The sequence below is a fragment of the Sminthopsis crassicaudata genome, chromosome 3 (genome assembly GCF_048593235.1).
Source record: "Sminthopsis crassicaudata isolate SCR6 chromosome 3, ASM4859323v1, whole genome shotgun sequence".
Taxonomy (NCBI): domain Eukaryota; kingdom Metazoa; phylum Chordata; class Mammalia; order Dasyuromorphia; family Dasyuridae; genus Sminthopsis; species Sminthopsis crassicaudata.
In genome coordinates, this window is record NC_133619.1 from 421,480,960 (window position 1) to 421,501,532 (window position 20,573).

General features: G+C 30.9%; 1 protein-coding gene across 1 annotated transcript in view; it reads right to left on the reverse strand.

The window, feature by feature from the left end:
- Positions 1–20,573, reverse strand: part of FAM171B (family with sequence similarity 171 member B) — a 74,424-nt gene that overhangs the window by 15,301 nt on the left and 38,550 nt on the right. The window contains exons 2-3 of the mRNA XM_074302912.1: positions 3,778–4,011; positions 723–815 (exon numbers count right to left, since the gene is read on the reverse strand). Coding sequence (XP_074159013.1) covers positions 723–815; positions 3,778–4,011 — 327 coding nt within the window. The remainder of the gene's footprint in view (positions 1–722; positions 816–3,777; positions 4,012–20,573) is intronic.

Sequence of the window (20,573 nt, forward strand, 5' to 3'; positions counted from 1 at the left end):
TAACTTCTTCAGCCATTCCCCAATTCATGGGCTTCCATTCATTTTCCAATTCCTTGCTACCACAAAAAGCAGTTATATTTTTGCACGTGTGAGTCCTTTTCTCTCTTTTATGATCTTTTGGGGACACAGACTCACCAGGGACAATGCTAGATCAAAGGGCATACGCACGTTTATATTCTTTTTAGCATAGTTCCAAATTCTCTAGAATGGCTGGATCAAGTTAACAACTCCATCAACAATGCATTAGTGTACCAGTTTTTCCAAACCCCTACAACATTTATCACTATCTTTTCCTATCATTTTAGCCAATCTGATAAGTATAAGATAGTGCCTCAGAATTTTAATTTGCATTTCTCTAATTAATAGTGACTTAGAGCATTTTTTCCATATGATTATAGATGGCTTTAATTTCTTCATCTGAAAATTGTTCATATATTTTGACTATTCACCAACTGAAGAATATAAGCCATTCCTCTTAATCTTCACCTGAACATTTGACACCTTAGGAATGGAGCCAATTTCAACTAACCACTTAATATTTATCCCATATATCATGAAATATAGATTTTTAAATGAGGAAAATCTATAAATATGTCTAATACTAATTTTATCTATTCTGTTTACTGATTTCCTAGATCTAATTAACTTAGTTTATTAGTAAAGAATTTTAATTGCATAATAATAAGCATATTACATAATAAATTGTGGCATAGTGTACTTACCAGATGATTTTCCAGTAACTAAAACAGTATCTTCAAATAGCCATATATTAGCTTGACTTTGAGGGAACAGTGAAAGTGTCACTGATGAGTATACTGTGAAATGTAACACATTTAATATATTTTATTAAGTGAGAAAGCTATAATATATTTAGCTCTGTTTCAACAGTTCTGAAAAGTGTTGAACAGACCAAATGTATGACAAGAAAGTCAGACAACTGTAAAGTGAGGAAAAACAAGAAGGCAAAATATGATGGAGGCAAAAAAAGGAAGATGATGAAAAAGAAACAAATGAAAATTAATTTATGGTAAAATTTATTAAAGTTTAGTAGTTTATTTTCTATGGTATATAAACTTATTCAAAAGTATTTAAGGTATATTATTTGAAATAAGGTTTCCTTGTGTGGAATGGATAAGGGAATAGACTTGAAACATGAAGACTGATTTCAAACCCTATACTTCAGACACTAATTAAATATGTAATACTGGGCACTTCATTTAATCTCTCTACATCTCAGAATCTTTAACTGTTAAAAAAAATGGGATTGGAAGGTCTGGAAGGCCCAAGAAGCACAAAACTTAATTAATTTTGCACATAATAGTCCTACAAGTACTTGAAGGCAGCTATCTATTGTGCTCCACCTAATTCTTTCCAAGCCATTCTTTCAATCAACTTTCCTATGGCATTTATCATTCTGAATACCCTCGTATGGATAATATCAGATTGTTAATATTCTTCCTAAAATATGGCACCCACAATACTCTATTTTTCCTAATCCATAAACTATATATCAGCACTCTGGATTCTATATTTCTATTGATACATCTTTATTAGGTAGGTACTATTATCATATCCCTTTTACAGTTTAAGAAATATAGGGTAAGTGATTTGCTTTGAGTCACACAACTAATAGCTGTTTAGGAAAATTTTAATTCAGGTCTTCCTGATTCCAAGCCTGCATCTTATCCACTGTATCATTTAGCTGCCCAAGCTATCCAATTCATAGATATGTTGAAATATCTACAAGAACAACAACAACAAAAAGATTCCAGAGTCTCTTCAAGTTGATTTCCACTTTTTCTTTGGGTTCTCATTAAACCAGTTCTGATATAATTTAGCCCACATATTTAGTTTGTCCACAAGTGTAGCTCAGAAAATTATGTATAACATTCTCTGGAATTCCACTGACAAGTCTAGTATCCTTGTCAAAAGTAGAAATGACATTAGTCATGACTGGACTATTCTTGATCACCTCTTTAGAACATAGATTAGGAAGTAGGAGGGAATTTAGGGGTTATCAAATCTAATCCCATTTTTTTCACAGATGATGAAATGGAGTCCCAGAGAGAATATATGACTTGTCCAGAGTCACAAAGTCAGAAAGTGACTGATATGGGATTATAGGAACTCTTCCTGATTCTAAGTTCAGCACTTTATCTGCTACCCCAATATGTTGGCTTTTTGGGGTTCACATGAATTATTTTTAATTTGTAACACACAAGTCTATCTCAGTTAATTATATACAATTATTTTCTAATTATTTAAATTTTATTAATTATCTCTCAACAATCTCTGTGATATTTATGTCAGTGTGAAGTCCTACACAGTTTTTGAATCTTAAACTCTGTCTGGTATCATGTTTGGCCAAAGATAGGTTCCCAAATCAATTTCTTAATGAATTGCTTTATCCTACTCAATATCTGTTTCTTGTCCTGATGGTTGCTGAGACAAAAATACAGCTTCTTTAAGCTAAGTTGTTTGGCTTTTGTTTCAAAATCTTCTGAAATGAAAATATAGTTAAAATTTAAATTGGGTGGTATGGTTTTTGTTTTAAAAGAATTTAGAAACAGCAATATTTCTGGCCCTATCTACTCAAAGTACAGCCATAAGAAAGAAAGAGAGCTTTCTTAATCTTTTAATACTTACCTCAGCAGCCAGAACAACTATGTCAAATTAATAAACAACTTTATTTCATTATTTTCATTTTTTATTTACTATATGACTACCATGAACCAAGTATTATAAGGTATAAAAAATGATTATAGAGTTTCTTATATTCTTGTATGTATACATGTATTGTTTCCCTATTGTCTCTGCCATTAGAAAGTAACTTCCTTGAAAAAATGTGTTTTTTTCTCCTTTTTTTATATACCCAGTGCTTAGCAGAGTACACGGCATACAGTAAGTGTTTAATAAATTCTTCTTGAATTGACTTCAAAGATCTTATACTGTAGTTGGAGGGGAAAAAAACCCAAATTTATGAAATAATCATTGGAAATTGAAGAATAAGTATATGGATTTTACTTGTTATTTCACATGTATAAATCTCTCTAATGAAGAAAATCAACAGATGCAATTTATTACCTTTGTAACTTGTAATCATAGAGAGTCCCTTAGAATATTGAGTAGGTGAGTACTAGTATTCAATATTACACAGCTAATTTCTGTTAGAGAAAGAATTCAAACCCATGGTTTCTTTTGGTTGATTTTCTATTATATTACAACTACTCATAAGCCATCAAAAACAATATATAATTATAGACTACATTGTATGGTACAGACTATAAGTGCTGAAGGAATTTAGAGCAGATAGAAATAGGTCAAGACAGATTAGAGCACTGAGAGAAAAGACAGATATGAACAAAGCTTTAAAGAATGAGAACAAATATTTATATAGGTTGAGAAGAACTGTGAGACATTTGTACATTGTTTTTAAACAATTTTATCAATAACTTTTACCATACGTGTCCTTAAATAGAAATTACTATTTATTGTCCCTATATAGACAATATTCTTAAATCTTTACTTTCTTGTAATTAGCACCTACAACTGCAAGTTTATGTGAATTTAATTGAAAGGATTTTTAAAGTCTTTTCAAAATAGCATTTAAATAAAACCATAATAGAAGGTAAAAATCCCTCTTGTTTTGCTTTAGACTAATATTCAGTCCTGACTTATTTAGGCTAATTCTTTGGAGTTATATTCAATTGACAAGAAGAGATGGCTTTCCAAAAAAAAGAGGGGAAAGCTAATTAATAATATTCTTAAATGGCTTACTTGGCATTTTTCTGGTCTTCCAGGGTAATGGTGTTAATAAGTAACCATCTTTGTAAGCGGTGATAGTCAAGCTGACACCCAATTTATAGGGAACTTTTATTAACACTGCTCCATTGTTTCCAGTTACAGTAGAATTTGTCTTTGTGTAGTTCACATACACTTCTACAACTGCTTGGCGAAGATACTGACGACTGATGATATCATTCACATGGACTTTCAGCAAAAATAGAGATACTAAGAGGAAAAGAGAAATTAAATATTAATATTGAAGTTTGTTCTATATTGCATCATATGTGTTATAAAATGTTATTCATAATTATTTCTTGGATTAGCACAAAAATTAATTTTTGGGATTTGAAATGTTTCCTCCTGTGTCTGTCCATAATATATATTTCTTTCCACCTAGCAAAATAATTTGTCTAAACTGGAGTATCTTTTCAAAAGAGAAGAAAAAGTAATATGGAGAAAATGACATTTTCTCCTCCAAAACATGCAATTTTACAATATTTCAATAAGCTTCATAAAACTAAGCCAAGTTAATTTCAATTTTTTCCAACAAGAAATAGGACATATTTCCACAGAAACTCATTCATTTATTTTTGTGGTCTTAAATATAATTTGGTAACATTTTTCATAACATTAAAAGAAATGTTCTAAGTGTAAGAAATCTAGGACTGTTGGCCTACAGTATAAAAGTAAGCACTGACTAATGTCAATGAACTATGTTAAAGTGATTTGAATATTTGGGGTGGATGAAGGTTATGGCCTTAATTCTTTTTTGAATTTTCATCACTACCATCACTCTAGTCTACACTAACATTTTGGATAGCATTTCCTCTTATTTTCAGGGTAATGAAAAGAATCAAGACAGGGTTCTCCTTTCAAACTTACTAGTTCACATCTTCATTGACAGAGGAGATGATTAAATTGATGATTTTATTTTGCCTGTTGAAATATCTATCTATTAGAATAACTTATGATCTGATTTATATAAATAAAATATTTAGTGCAGCTAAATTTTAATAAAAATTTGAAAACAGGGTTTTTTTGGTCAGTAAACTATGAAAGATTATCTAATGGTATTAATGAAAAAATCATTTCAAGTACTCATAAATATATCACTATGATATGAAAGCATCTTAATCTGAGTTCTTACATTCTTAATCTGAGATTCATAAACTTTTTTTTTTAAAATTGTAATTATGTTTCAATGTGACTGGTTTTCCTTGTAAGCTCGCAAATTTTACCTTATGCACTTTAAAACAATGTTCTGAAAAGATGTGCATAAGCATCATCAAGCTACCAGTGAGATCAACAACATAAAAAAAGATTAAGAACCCAGGTGTTAGAGAAGGAGCACTAAACTTAGTTAGAAGTCATAACAGAAGTCCCTACATAGGACAATAAAACTGGTATCAATTCAAATAGAAATAAAACTTAACTCTTCATTATTAAGACTAATCTGTATTCAGGTGTCTAAATCTATTGAGTTGCAGGTATTTTGATTTAATACAATTATGGACAATTTCAATAATTAATTGTGTTTTCTGGCTCAAAAGGAGCAAAATTATTCTTTTCAACATGTATCTTAGCACCAAAATTGTTTGCTTTTTTTAAATTAGAAAAAAAAGTTTCACATTATTTTAAAAAATATATTTCATGAGCCTGAAAATAGGCTTCAGGGGGGATGTGATACCTTTAATTATCAGAAAAACAATTATGTAGAAGAAGGTTAGACTTATTCTGTTTTGCCCTAGCAGAAAAGAACTAGTTGAAAGTTGCAAAGAGGCAAATTTAGATTCATTCAGAAAAAAAATTAATTTCCTTGAAAACAGAATCGTCTAAAAGAGGAATGCAGTGTTTAGAGAATTAACATGTCCTCAAGCAGAAGCTGGATGATCATTTAATAGAGTATGCTATAGTGAGGGTTCTTTCCTATGTGAATTGATTTTCTGTTGAGATCTATGTCAGCTATCAACTTTTCTGATTCTGTAAGCAATTGAGATTTTATACTGACTGCTTATATTACAAGAACTCATATTTAGCTGTCATCTTATATATTGTTTTCAGCCCAAAAATTATTTGAGGCAGATTACATAAGTACCATTATTCCAATTTGTGGAGATCAGGAAGTGAAATCTCACCAGTCTTATGGTTTATTCTTGGTAGTTGTTATCTACACTATTAAAATATAAAGTTCTTATGAGTAGATATTGTTTCATTCATTATACTTAAAACCTTAACCTAGCAAAGTAGCTGACATATAATAGATACTCAATAAATACTTATTGATTGATTATATACACCTCATAAATAGCAAGAAGACTTGAGCCCAATTTCCAATAAAATTCAGGTTTTTTTCCCCTACACCATGCTGTCTTACTATTGATAATGGTAATTGATAAAGAATAAAATTACCTCTTTCCCCCCTTTAAAACCATAAGATAAATTATTAACTATTTTAACCAAGGAATAACCTGCTGGTACATTTTTAGTTAATTTTGCCTATTCTAAATATTTCATGGGCATAAAATATTTTTACTATAGGAGAATTTTAATGAAAAAAAAACATATCTTCCTATCCTGCAGAAGATGTCAGATATGTCAGCAAATTTGTAAGAAGAGCCCATCTCTTATTTTTTTAAAGGAAAAAAGAAAATGTTACACAAAACAATATCTCTATTGCCCATAGGAAAAAAAACCCAAAACATTCTATAGTTACAGAATGTTTAATATCATGCATAAAAGCCTGCTAAGTGCTTTTATGGATGCTAAGTGGTTCATTAAACAGAGTACCAAACCTGCAGTTAAGAAGAGTCCCCTTACTAAGTTCAGATTGACTTCAGACACTGACTAATTGTGTGTGACCCTGGACAAGAAACTAACCCTGTTTGCCTCAGTTTCCTCCTCTGTAAAATGAGCTGAAGAAAGAAATGGCAAACCATTTTCGTATCTTTGCCCAGAAAACCCCAAATGGAGTCACAAAGAGTCAGACATGATAGAAATAATTGAACAACAACAAAAATAAAAGCCTGTGCTTACTTTTTTGGTCAAGTAAAACAATGAATCTTAGTTAAGAAATAAATTCAGAAAAAAAACTGATCAGAGGATACATAATCTGCATAGTCAGACCTTTACATTGAAGTTTATTATTATACTTCTGGAAGCTGTCCAGATATTCTGAGCATATCAAGTAAACATATTCCAAAACAAATACAAAAATTCCTGTGTAGAGCCAGATAAAAATGATCCTTGTGCTCCAGTTCATTGTTGTGGATAATCAAGATAGGGTTATAATTGATTAATCTAAATAGTTCTTATATATGAAAAATCATTGTCATTTTACTATTTTGTGATGAGAAAAGACATTTATGAAAGAATTTTGAAAAGATAAAGCCACAGAGCCTTACAAGCTCTCAATTCTATCTATTCCTCAAATAGTTTGATCTTTTAAAAAATTTTGTCATTCAAAAACTGCTGGGAAAATTGGAAATTAGTATGGCAGAAACTAGGCATTGACCCACACTTAACACTGTACACCAAAATGGGTTCATGATCGAGGCATAAATAATGAGATTATAAATAAATTAGAAGAACATAGGATAGTTTACCTCTCAGACCTGTGGAGGATGAAGGAATTTGTGACCAAAAAAGAACTAGATATCATTATTGTTCACAAAATAGAAAAAATTTATTATATCAAGTTAAAAAGTTTTTGTACAAACAAAACTAATGCAGACAAGATTAGAAGGGAAGCAATAAACTGGGAAAACATTTTTTATAATCAAATGATTATATATGATAAAGGCTTCATTGCCAAAATATAGAGAGAATTGATGCTAATTTATAAGAAATCAAGCCATTCTCCAATTGATTGTCAAATTGTCAATTTGACAATTGTCAATTGTCAAAGGATATGAACAGAGAATTTTCAAATGAAGAAATGGAAACTATTTTTAGCCATATGAAAAGATTCTCCAAATCATTATTGATCAGAGAATTAAGACAACTCTGAGCTACTACTACATACTTTTCAGATTGGCTAGGATGACAGGAAAAGGTAATGATTCATCTTGGAGAGGATGGGGAAAACTGGAACACTGATCCATTGTTGGTGGAATTGTGAATGCATCCAACCATTCTGGAGAGCAATTTAGAACTATGCTCAAAAAGTTATCAAATTGTGCATATCATTTGATCCAGCAGTGTTACTATTGGGCATATATCCCAAAGAGATCTTAAAGAAGGGAAAGAGACCCGTATGGGCAAAAATGTTTATGTCAGCTCTTTTTGTAGTGGCTAGAAACTAGAAATTGAATGGATGCCCATCAATTGGAGAATGGCTGAATAAATTGTGGTATATGAATGTTATGGAATATTATTGTTCTGTAAGAAATGACCAGCAGGAGGAATACAGAGAGGCTTGGAGAGACTTACATCAACTGATGCTGAGTGAGATGAGCAGAACCAGGAGATCATTATATACTTCAACAACAATACTATATGATGATCAATTCTGATGGATGTGGCTCTCTTCAATAATGAGATGAACCAAATTAATTCCAATTGTTCAATAATGAAGAGAACCAGCTACACCCAGTGAAAGAACTATGGGAAATGAGTGTGAACCACAACATAGCATTTCCATTCCTTCTGTTTTTGTCTGCTTGCATTTTTGTTTTCCTTCTCAGGTTCTTTTTACCTTATTTCTAAATCTGATTTTCCTTGTGCAGCAAGATAACTGTATAAATATGTATACATAGATTGCATTTAACATACACTTTAACATATTTAACATGTATTGGTCTACTGCAATCTGGGGGGGGGGGGAAGAGGGGAAAAGTTGGAACAGAAGGTTTTGCAAGGGTCAATGCAGAAAAATTACCCATGCATATATCTTATAAATAAAAATAAACTATAATAAAAAATAAAGAAAATAATTTGTCATTAACTTGGTTCATAATAAAATGACATCAAATTTGTAACAATTTTAAAAAGCAAATAACATTCTTTAAATCACTATTTTAGTATTTTTAAAATCAGTTTTAAAAATAAAGGCAATATCAAGAGCTTATTCAAAATAAAACTTAAATAGCAACTATTTGTCTAATGAGTTATTTTAAGATTACTCATAATGGAATTTTAATTTTTAATTTTAATAAACAGGGGAGAAACAGTGAAAGAATATAAGCTGATGGGTCCATAAACTAAATGTATTCAAGAAAACTCATTCATTATAAGTAACATGCATATTTATTATATGTCTGTTATAGTTTTCCTTTCATTTTTAGGCTTAAAAATCTTTTTCAGTAGACACAGGAAGAAATAGATCTAAAAATATTTTCTTTTCTTTTTAATTTAACCTTCATGTTTTTAAATTAATTGATTAATTTTTTATTAGTTTTATAATTATAATTTTTTGACAGTACATATGGATGGGTAATTTTTTTTTACAACATTATCCCTTGTATTCATTTTTCTAAATTTTCCCCTCCCTCCCTCTACTACTTCCCCTAAATGACAGGCAATCTCATACACATTAAATGTGTTACAGTATATCCTGGATACAATATATGTGTATAAAATCAAATTTCTTGTTGCATGGTAAGATTTGGATTCCGAAGGTATAAGTAATCTGAGTAGAAATACAATAGTGCAAACATTTTACACTCATTTCCCATTGTTCCTTCTCTGGGTGTAGCTGTTTCTGTCCATCATTGATCAACTGGAACTGAATTGGATCTTCTTTATGTTGAAGATATCCACGTCAATCAGAACACATCTTCATACAATATCGTTGTTGAAGTGTATAGTGATCTCCTGGTTCTGCTCATTTCACTCAGCATCAGTTCATGTAAGTCTCTCCAAGCGTCCCTGTATTCATCCTGCTGGTCATTTCTTACAGAGCAATAATATTCCATAACATTCATATACCATAATTTACCCAACCATTCTCCAATTGATGGGCATCCATTCATTTTCCAGTGTCTAGCCACTAAAAAAAAGAGCTGCCACAAAAATTTTGGCATATACAGGTCCCTTTCCCTTCTTTAGTATTTCTTTGGGATATAAGCCCAGTAGTAGCACTGCTGGGTCAAAGGGTTAAAATTTTTTCCAGGTAAAGCATGACTTATTTGAAGCATTCTTGCTGCATTTAACTTTTTTTATTATTATTAAAGCTTTTTATTTTCAAAACATATGCATGAATACTTTTTCAACATGGACCCTTGCAAAACTTTGTGAGTGATTCACACTTAATTCCCACAGTCCTCTCTCTGAGTGCAGATGGCTCTTCATCATTGGAACTGGCCTGAATCATCTCATTATTGAAAAGAGCCATTCCATGGACAATTAAAAAAAAACAAACAAAGAAAATTATAGACAAATAACCCTAATGAATATCAATGCAAAAAATGTAAATAAAATTAGCCAAGAGATTACAGAACTTTTCACAAAGATTATACACTATTACTAGTAAAGTTTAACATCAATAAACAAAGCTTGCTCAATATTAGGAAAATTATCTATATAATTTATCATATTAATAATAATGATCAAAATCATGATATATAAGTAAATGTAGAAGAAAAGCTTTGGGCAAAATAAAGCACCAATTTCTCTTTTAGAAAACTCTAGAAACAAAGCAAAAATGGATTTTTTTCTCTATATGATAAATAGTTTTCATAATAATATAACAGGGGGACAGCAAGGAAATGTTATCACTATTTAGTATAGTACTAGAAAAGTTAACTATAATAGTAAGAAAGGAAAAATAAAAAGTAATACCTAAGCATAAACAAAGAAGAAAAAAAATTTGCTTTTTATGTATGATATGCTTAATACTTAAGAGAATACTAGAAGGCCAACTAAAAATTAAACAATAATTTTAGTAAAATTGTAAAAGATGTAAAATAAATCCATGTAAATCATCATTTTCATAGAACAACAAAAACCAGCAGAGACTTTAAGAAAAGAAGTTTAATTTTAAAATAACTGCAGAATATATAAACCTCTTGAGAGATTATCTTAGAGATCAAGAAAACACAGGAACTATGTGAATTTGACAACTACAAAACGAAATTTGTGATATTAAAAATAGTCCTTAAAAATTGGAGAAATATTTGAAGGCAGGTCAAATTGATAAAATAGAAGTGAATATTTCTCAAATTCATTTTTTTATTCAGTGCAATACCAATCAAACTACCAAAAAATTACTCTGTAGAATTACTTTGTAGAACTAAAAACAAAAACAATCCACATAAATAAGTAGAAGAGCAAGAATCTTAAGGAAAATAATGGGGGAAGTTGAAAAGTAGGAGGCCTAGAAATTTCAGATCATAACTATAATACAAAGTAGGAAATATCAGAATGATTTGGTGCTGGTTAAAAAAACAAAAGGAGGCCACACAGTGGAAGAAAGTAGATATTCAGTATATGGATGCACTCTGCCCTAGTAAATTAGTGATTGATTACTTAAAGATCAAAGTTACTGATGTCACTATTAGACAAACACTGACAAACAGTAATCTGGAAGATGATTTAGATCAACATCTCACACCATTTTCTATCATAATCTCCAAATGAATTGATAATTTAGATGTAAGAATCAATTAATAAACAAATTAGAAGAATAAGGAATGAATTATGTTACAGAGTTATAAATCAGGGAAGAGTTCATGAATAAATAAGTAACAGAGAAGATTAAATAATATTGTAAAAGACTATTTTGTTGCTGAAAATTAAGTTTTTTGAGACTTTCAGGGGTGGAAACAAGATGGTAAAATGAAGTCACAAAACTGGTTGAGCTCTCCTTTTTTCCCTCCAAAAACCACATGAAATCAAGTCTCTGAAAAGACTCTAACAGAATGAAAACATTCTCCAGTTCAAGCTTTATTGGAAAAACTTCAAGAAAGGTCAGTCTCACTGTGGTGAAAAGGATGTTCAGTTCAGCTCAGACAGACTCTAGGAAAGACAATGAGAGGGTCTTAATCACAGCAAATCAGCAACTGAGACCCTTGATCCTGGCTTAGTAGAGAAGCATATCAGTGGGGCAGCCTCCAGTTTCCTCTCAGTAGGTAAACTCTGGAAAACCAGGCTATTTTATGAAAAGATCAGGCAAAGCTATCCCCTGAAGCCCCTTGGCTCAAATCCAAGGCCCAGAGCTGCACAAGAAGCTTGGGACAGTGCCCCCTTTTATTCCAGGAGCAGAGCTTGATCATAAAAGTAAAAAAGAGGAAATAATAAAAGAAAAGAAAATGAGCAAGAAACAGAATAGAACTTTGATGACAGAAAGCTACTATGGTGATAGGGAAGACCAAAACATAAACTCAGAGAACAAAATGTCCACAAAGGAAATCTCATAGTGATATGAATTGGTCTCAAACCCAAAGAACTTCTTGGAATTGCTCATAAAATACTTTAAAAGGCAAATAAGAGAAACAGAAGAAAAAAATTCAAAAATAAACAAACAAAAAAAAAAAAAAACAAGAGATGTGCAAGAAAAGGAAGGTGAGTCCTTAAAAAAATACAATTGGCCAAGTTAAAAAAAAATCCACTGAAGAAAACAATACCTCCCAAAGTAGAATTAACCAAATGGGAAAAGAGATACAAAAGCTAACTGAATAAAATCTCACATTAAAAAGTAGAATGGGCGAATGGAACCTAAGGACTCTATGAGACATGAAGAATCAAACTAAAAAGAATGAAAAACATGGAAGAAAATGTGTAATACCTCATTAGACATAGACATAGAAAGGTAAACAGGGGAAATATATTTTATATACATATATATATATGTGTGTGTGTATATAAATATATGTATATATATAAATATATATAATTTAAAGGTTATACTAGTAAGAGACCTCCTCAACATTCCACTCTCTGAATCAGACAAATCTAACCATAAAATAAACAAGAAATAAATTAGAGAGGTTAATAGAATCCTAGAAAACCTGGTTATGGTAGACCTCTGGAGAAAACTAAATAGAGACAGAAATAAATACATCTTTTCCTCCACAGTATGTGGCACTTACATAAACTGAAAATGTATCAGAGCATAACAACTTAATGCAGAAAGGCAAAAATATTAAATGCTCATTTTTCAGACCACAATGCAATAAAAAATCATATTCAATAAAGGACCAGGGAAAAAAGGGAAAAAAACAATTGGAAATTAAATAATCTAATTCTAAAAGATGAGTGGGTCAAACAACAAATCACAGAAACAATCCACAATTTCATCCAAGAGAATGACAATAATGAGACAACATACCAAAATCTATGGGATACACCCAAAGCAGTTCTTAGGGGAAATTTTATATCTCTAAATATCTACATGAATAATATAGAGAAAGAGGAAATCAATGAATTGAGTATGTAACTAAAAAAAAGCTAGAAAAAGAAAAAAAAAAAAAACCTCAATTCACGGTCAAATTAGAAATTCTGAAACTCAAAGGTGAGAGTAATAAAATTGAAACTAAGGAAACTATTAAACTAACAAATAAAACTAAAAGTTGGATTTATGAAGAACTTCAACATTGGTTATTTGATTAGAAAAAGGAAAGAAAAGAAAAACCAAATTACCTGCATCAAAAATAAAGAGGGTGAATTTACCACCAATAAAAAAAAAAAATCAAAGCAATAATTTAAAACTATTTTGCCCAACTGTATGCCTACAAGTGTGACAATATAATCAAAATGCATCAATATTTACAAAAATATAAATTGCCCAGATTAATAGAGAGGAAATAAAATACTTAAATAGTGCCATTTTAGAAAAAGAAATTTAATGAGCCATCAATGAATTCTCTAAGAAAAAGTCTTCAAAGCCTTATGGATTTACAAGTGAATCCTACCAAATATTTAAAGGATAATTAATTCCAATACTATGTAAACTATTTGGAAAAATGAGCAAAGAAAGAGTCTTGTCAAATTCCTTTTAAGACACAAATATGGTGCTAATACTTAAACCAGGAGGAGCCAAAACAGAGAAAGAAAATCATAGTCCAATCTCCCTAATGAATATTGATGCAAAACTTTCAAATAAAATATTAGCAAAGAGATTGAAGCAACTTATCAGCAGGATAATATGCTGTGACCAAGTGAGATTTATATCAAAATGCAGGGCTGGTTCAATATCAGAAAAACTATTTCAATAATCTACTATATCAATTACAAAACCAATAAAAATCAGATGATATTCTCAATAGATGAAGAAAAAGCTTTTCACAAAATACAGCAACCATTTGTATTAAAAGACACTAAAAAGCATACAGATAAATGAAGCTTTTCTTAAAATAATAAATAGTATGCATTTAAAACCAACAGCAAGCATTATTTGCAATAGAAAGAAGCTGGAAGCATTCCCAACTGAATCAAAGGTGAAAAAAAGATGCTCATTATCTCCCCTATTATTCAACATCATACTAGAAATGTTGGCTTTAACAATAAGAAAAGAAAAAGAAATTAAAGGAATTATAATAGGCAATGAAGAAATAAAACTATCAGTCTTTGCAGATGATATGATGATATACTTAGAGAATCCTAGAAAATCATCCAAAAACCTACTGGAAACAACAATTTTTGCAAAGTTGCAGGATATAAAATAAACTCAAAGAAATCATCATCAATTCTATCTATTACTAACAAAGCCCATCAGCAAGAGTCAGAAAGAGAAATTCCATTAAAAATAATTAAAAACAAAATAAAATATTTTGGGGTACAAATCCAAGTATCATATGAACACAATTACAAGACACTTCTCACACAAATAAAGTCAGCTCTAAACAAGTGGAAAAATATAATTGCTCACAGGTAGGCCTAACTAATAATAATGGCAATTCTGCCTAACTGGATCTACTTGTTCAGTGCCATAACAGTCAAACTACCAAAAAGATATTTTATAGAATTAGAAAAAATAATAAAAGTCATCTATAAGAACAAAAGGTCAAGAATATCAAGGGAATTATTGAAAAAAAAACACATAAAAGATGATGGCTTAGTCATACCAATCCTAAAATGATAGTATAAAGCAGCAATCATCAAAACCATTTGGTCCTGGCTAAGAAATAGAATGGTGGAGCAGTGAAATAGATTAAATACACATGACAAGGCCTATTGTAATCCAGCATTAAAAAAAAAAAAAACATCTCCAGCTTCTGGAATAAGAACTCACTATTTAACAAAAAAATTTGGAAAGATTTGCACAAACTGATGCTGAGTGAAAGAAGCAGAACAAAAAATACATCATATACAATAATAACAAGAATGTACAATGATCAATTATGAAATACTTGGTTCTTCTCAGTGGTTCAGTGATCCAAAGCAATCCCAATAGAGTTTGAACAGAAAATGTCATCTGCATCTAGAAAAAGAATTATGGAATTTGAATATAAACATGCTATGTTCACTTTTTTTTTCTCTCCCATGTTTTTTTTTCCTTTTGCTCTGATTTTTCTTTCCCAACATGATTCATGAAGCAATGTATGTTAACATTAACTAATTAATTAAAATAATAAAGAAAAAAGAAAATTAAGTTTTTTGACAAATCCAGTGGAGTTATGATTATGAAAGAGTTAACAGAGGAAAAAATATTTTCACAACAATTTCTTCTGATACAGGTTTTTTTTTCAAAACATAAAAGGAACACATTCAAATTTATTAGTCATTGATTGATTGATAAATGGTCAAAGAATACCAAAAGGCAGTGCTCAGAGAAACAAATCTAAGCTACCTATAGTGATGTGAATAACTATTAATAACCACAAACCATTAAGAACTAGAGAAATATAAATTAAAGTAACTTTTTTATTCTATCCTTATAACTATTAATTGAAAACAGTACAAAAAGGAAAATAAATATTGGAAGGACTGTGGGAAAAATTGATTTTTATCACTGGAATACACCTACTCAAAATCCTTAAAATTGTCATTATGCAGGTCAAACAAAGATGAAAGTTGAACTATTAAAAACAAAATAAAAAGTAAAACAACAATCTACTTAGATTCCAAGTTTTGTGATTATACTAAATCTAAGCAAAAAGCAAGAGGTAGAATCAGAATACAAATTTCAAATATGGAAAAGCTGTTTCCTTATCCCAAAAATAGAAAATTGCATGGGAAAGAAAATCTCATTTTACTCAACTGGACCCTGTTGCTTTAAAAAGTGATTTACCAAAATAAAGAAATAGATAACATAAAGAGAGCCTTTATAGCCTAAAAATAACTACACAGATATTTGATAAAGAGTCTTGATCATTAAACTATTCTTCTGGGGTTTTGTTGTTATTGTTGTTGCCATCATTTATGCTCACTTCCAAATTTACTTCTGGCTTTACCATTCTAATTCCTTATTTTCTCTCACCAATTTGATCAAAGGTAGTTATGTGGCACAGTGGATAGAGTTCTCAACCTAAAGTCAGGAAGAGATGAATTTAAATCTAGTCCCTGTCACTTCCTAATTATGTGACATTAAGCAAGTCATTTAACCTCTTTGTATCTGTCTCCTCAAATTTAAGCTTCTCAGAATTGTAAAGATTAAATAAAATATGAATTGTAAAGCATTTAGTACAAGGTTGCCATATAGGCAGTTAATAAGTATATATACACCCTTCTCTCATCTTGTGTTTTCAGTAAGCATCAACCATATTCATTATACTACATATTTAACCTTCCAAATTTAGAAAATACACATATTAGTAGCTTTTAATTCTTGGTTGAAATATCAATCCTGGGGCAGCTAGGTGAGTCTTAAAGAGACTTTATGAATTGATACAGAAAACTGAAACCCAATACAATTTACACAATACAATAACTACAAAAAAAATTTTTAATTCATTTTTCCAAATTATCCCCTCCCTCCCTCCACTCCCTCCCCCCATGACAGGTAATCCCATACATTTTACATGTGTTACAATATAACCTAGATACAATATATGTGTGTAAATACCATTTTCTTGTTGCACATTAATTATTAGCTTCCGAAGGTATAAGTAACCTGGGTAGATAGACAGTAGTGCTAACAATTTACATTCACTTCCCAGTGTTCCTTCTCTGGGTATAGTTATTTCTGTCCATCATTGATCAACTGGAAGTGAGTTGGATCTTCTTTATGTTGAAGATTTCCACTTCCATCAGAATACATCCTCATACAGTATTGTTGTTGAAGTGTATAGTGATCTTCTGGTTCTGCTCATTTCACTCAGCAACAGTTGATTTAAGTCTCTCCAAGCCTCTCTGTATTCCTCCTGCTGGTCATTTCTTACAGAGCAATAATATTCCATAACCTTCATATACCACAATTTACCCAACCATTCTCCAATTGATGGACATCCATTCAACTTCAAGTTTCTAGCTACAACAAAAAGAGCTGCCACAAACATTTTGGCACATACAGGTCCCTTTCCACTCTTTAGTATTTCTTTGGGATATAATCCCAATAACAGCAATGCTGGGTCAAAGGGTATGCACAGTTTGATAATAACTACAAAAATTTAATAAAAATACCATTGAAAGATATCAGTTCAATGAACAATTATTTTACTTCAGAAGTTGAATAGTGAAATATGCCTCCCCCTCACAATTCAGGTGGCAGACTAAGTGGAGAAAGAGGAACATATTTTTCAATGTGGAAAATGTTTTGGTTCTACTTGGTTATTATTTGTTATGATGACAAGTCCTAGGAATTAGGATTCATTAGGAAATGAACATTTTAGTTTTAAACCCAATAATTGTCCTAAGATAATACAAAGAAACCAAATAGCCAATTTTAATCCAAAGTGGTTATATGAGAATAGTTTCTCCCTCACTGTTCTGTAGGAATGAAGTTTTAGGAATATGGAATTTTGTATATGATGTTTAACTTAGTTGATGTTTTGTATAGTTTTACTTAACTTTTCCCCCCTTTCCTCTAAAAGAAGAATATATTGGATAATGAAAACAATGTGTAAACAAAAAATAAAGATATTTTTCTTTTTAAAATTAAATTTTATTTTATTTTCAGTTTCAAATTCTCTCCCAAAACTCCCAAACTTTTTTCCACCTACTGAGAAGGCATGAAATTCCATAATTACTACATATGTCTCTTCTTTCCTTCTCTCCCTCTTTCCTCCCTTTCTTCTTCTCCTCTTCTTCCTTTTCTTCCTCCTCCTCCTCCTCCTCCTCCTCCTCCTCCTCCTCCTCCTCCTCCTCCTCCTCCTCCTCCTCCTCCTCCTCCTCCTCCTTCTTCTTCTTCTTCTTCTTCTTCTTCTTCTTCTTCTTCTTCTTCTTCTTCTTCTTCTTCTTCTTCTTCTTCTTCTTCTCTCTCTCTCTCTCTTTCTCTCTCTCTCTCTCTCTCTCTCTCTCTCTCTCTCTCTCTCTCTCTCTCTCTCTCTCTCTCTTTTCTTTCCTCTAATAAACAGAAATTGAGCTATTTCACTTTAAGAAGTATATACAGTGAACAAGATTTAACATTTCTTTGAACTGAAATATGTGTACACATATTGGATTTAACATATTTAACATGTATTGGACTATCGGCCATCTAGGGGAGGGGTGGGGGGAAGAAGGGGAAAATTTGGAACAAGGTTTTGCAAGAGTCAATATTGAAAGATTACCCATGCATATGTTTTGTAAATAAAAAGCTATAATAAAATAAAATTTAAAAAACCTTTCTTTGATAAAACTCATTGAATTGCATAGATTATGAACACACAATAAATGATTCAAATTAGATGTACAAAAACTAAAATGATTGAGCTATAATGAATAATATAATGATAATAAATGATATTAACTTCACTATGTCAAATATAATACATCTACAGACATATGTTGGAACATATTTTTTCAATGAATGTATTTTTAAATTACATAGTAAGTTTGTTTTCTTGTCATTTGTCTCTTTAGCCACCAAAAAAAGCTGGGAAAAATATCTGATTGATTGAGAGTGCTGACTGTTGGTATTCTCTGGTTAACAGATTTTAACGTGCTCAAGAATTTTTATCTGTGTAAAGATTAGTGTGCCTGTTAGGCTGATAGCTTTTCAAATATGATTAATGAACTTGAGAAAGTATCAAATTTCTCCAAAGTTTACTCTTTTGTTTCTGACACTAATTGTCAGATTGGTTTAGATTTAAAAAAGTTTTATGATGTGTTAATAGCCCCAAAGAAAGTTAAATGAAGTTAGCTTGACAATAAAAATAACAGCATAGACACAATGAATTAATTTGCTGACTTGAAGTAGATATTAGGTAAACTTTATCTATAAAAATTTTAAAATAAAATTCAGATATTCATATAGAAATAATATTTGCTCAATTATCTAGAAAGCCCCTTACCCATTCTCTTTGCAAGCAAAATATATTTAAATCAATGAAGTAAAAATGGAAATCATTTAGAAGCAGCCAGACATGCTTCAGCATGTTTTCTGGAAACTATCAGCACCATATTGCTCTTCAGCACTTCAGTTAAGTAGATCAGACTACCCTGCTGTGAGAGTATTGGGGGATTTAAACTGAAAGAGCCACCATCATTTTCTCTGGGCTTTTCTGACTCCTTTAGAAAATGCCATTTTTTATCTGAAATCTAATTAGAAGGGTACACTGACTTGTAAGCACAAAAATCACCCAGAATGAGGACATCAGTAACTCAAAAACAGAGCATATAGCCCCTCAGTAGGGTGCTTAATTTATGCATCATTATAAAATCAAGTTTAATGCCAAGGATACATTTTTAAAGTAAATAACTTATACATTTCTTTTAGTTTCCATGTTTTAAAGTCAATTCAAGTTCAACAAGGATTTTTTTTAAGCATAAAGGGGAAAAAAAGCTTTTAATAAATCAAACTGACATTAACATTACCCTGAAAATTTAACAAACTATTTTGTGCTTAGTGTGGAAAGATGTTATATTAAACATTGATCAAAACCATTAGGTACTAATTTTAAAAACTTCCATGTGATAGACTTGTCAAGGAAAAAACATAAATATAGACTACAATAAACACAACATGTACAATAAACAGAAAACTTAAATCACCTAGCAAAGAACTCCCTATTAGATAAGACCTTCTGGGAAAAATGGGAATTAGTCTGACATAACAACAACAAATTCCAAACCACTTGTTATAAATAGTAGTTCCCTGGGAGCTTGGAGGAGGATGGGTAACTGTGGTGGTGGTGGTGGTGGTAATGGTGTCAGCCATTTCAGTCATGTCTGAATCTTCTGAAACCCATTTGGGGTTTTCTTAACAAAGTGGTTTATCATTTCCTTCTCCAGCTCAATTTACAGATGAGGACTTGTCCAGGATCATAGACCTAATAAGTTTCTTAGGCCAAGCAGACTTGAACTCAGGTCTTCCTGAGTCCAAGCCTGGTGCTTTCTTTACTGTCCCAACTAAATGTCCTCCTGGCAAGCTGAAGAAGGCAGGAGAAATTTAAGCAATAAAAAAAAATAAAAGAATATTAAGAAAAGTTCATTTTTAAATATTAAATTTTTAAAATTTTCTCAATATTATGTACACTTGCTTTATATTTCAAATAAGCACCTTATCAGCAAGAACTAAGCTACTATATATTTGACAAATTAATAAATGAAATAAAATTTTATAATAAATTCACAATGATGCAGAACACAAATTATTGTCTGAAGGAACTGATCACCAAATGGGGGGAAAGAGTACAGATAAATAAGTATGACAAGGGAAAATGTGATAAATATGTGCAAAAGGATGAAGCAAAGTGTTGTTTTGAGACATCTGAGGAAGGAGAAATAATTTTCAGTATGGGTTTTAAGGTGCAGAAAGGAATAACAGAAAA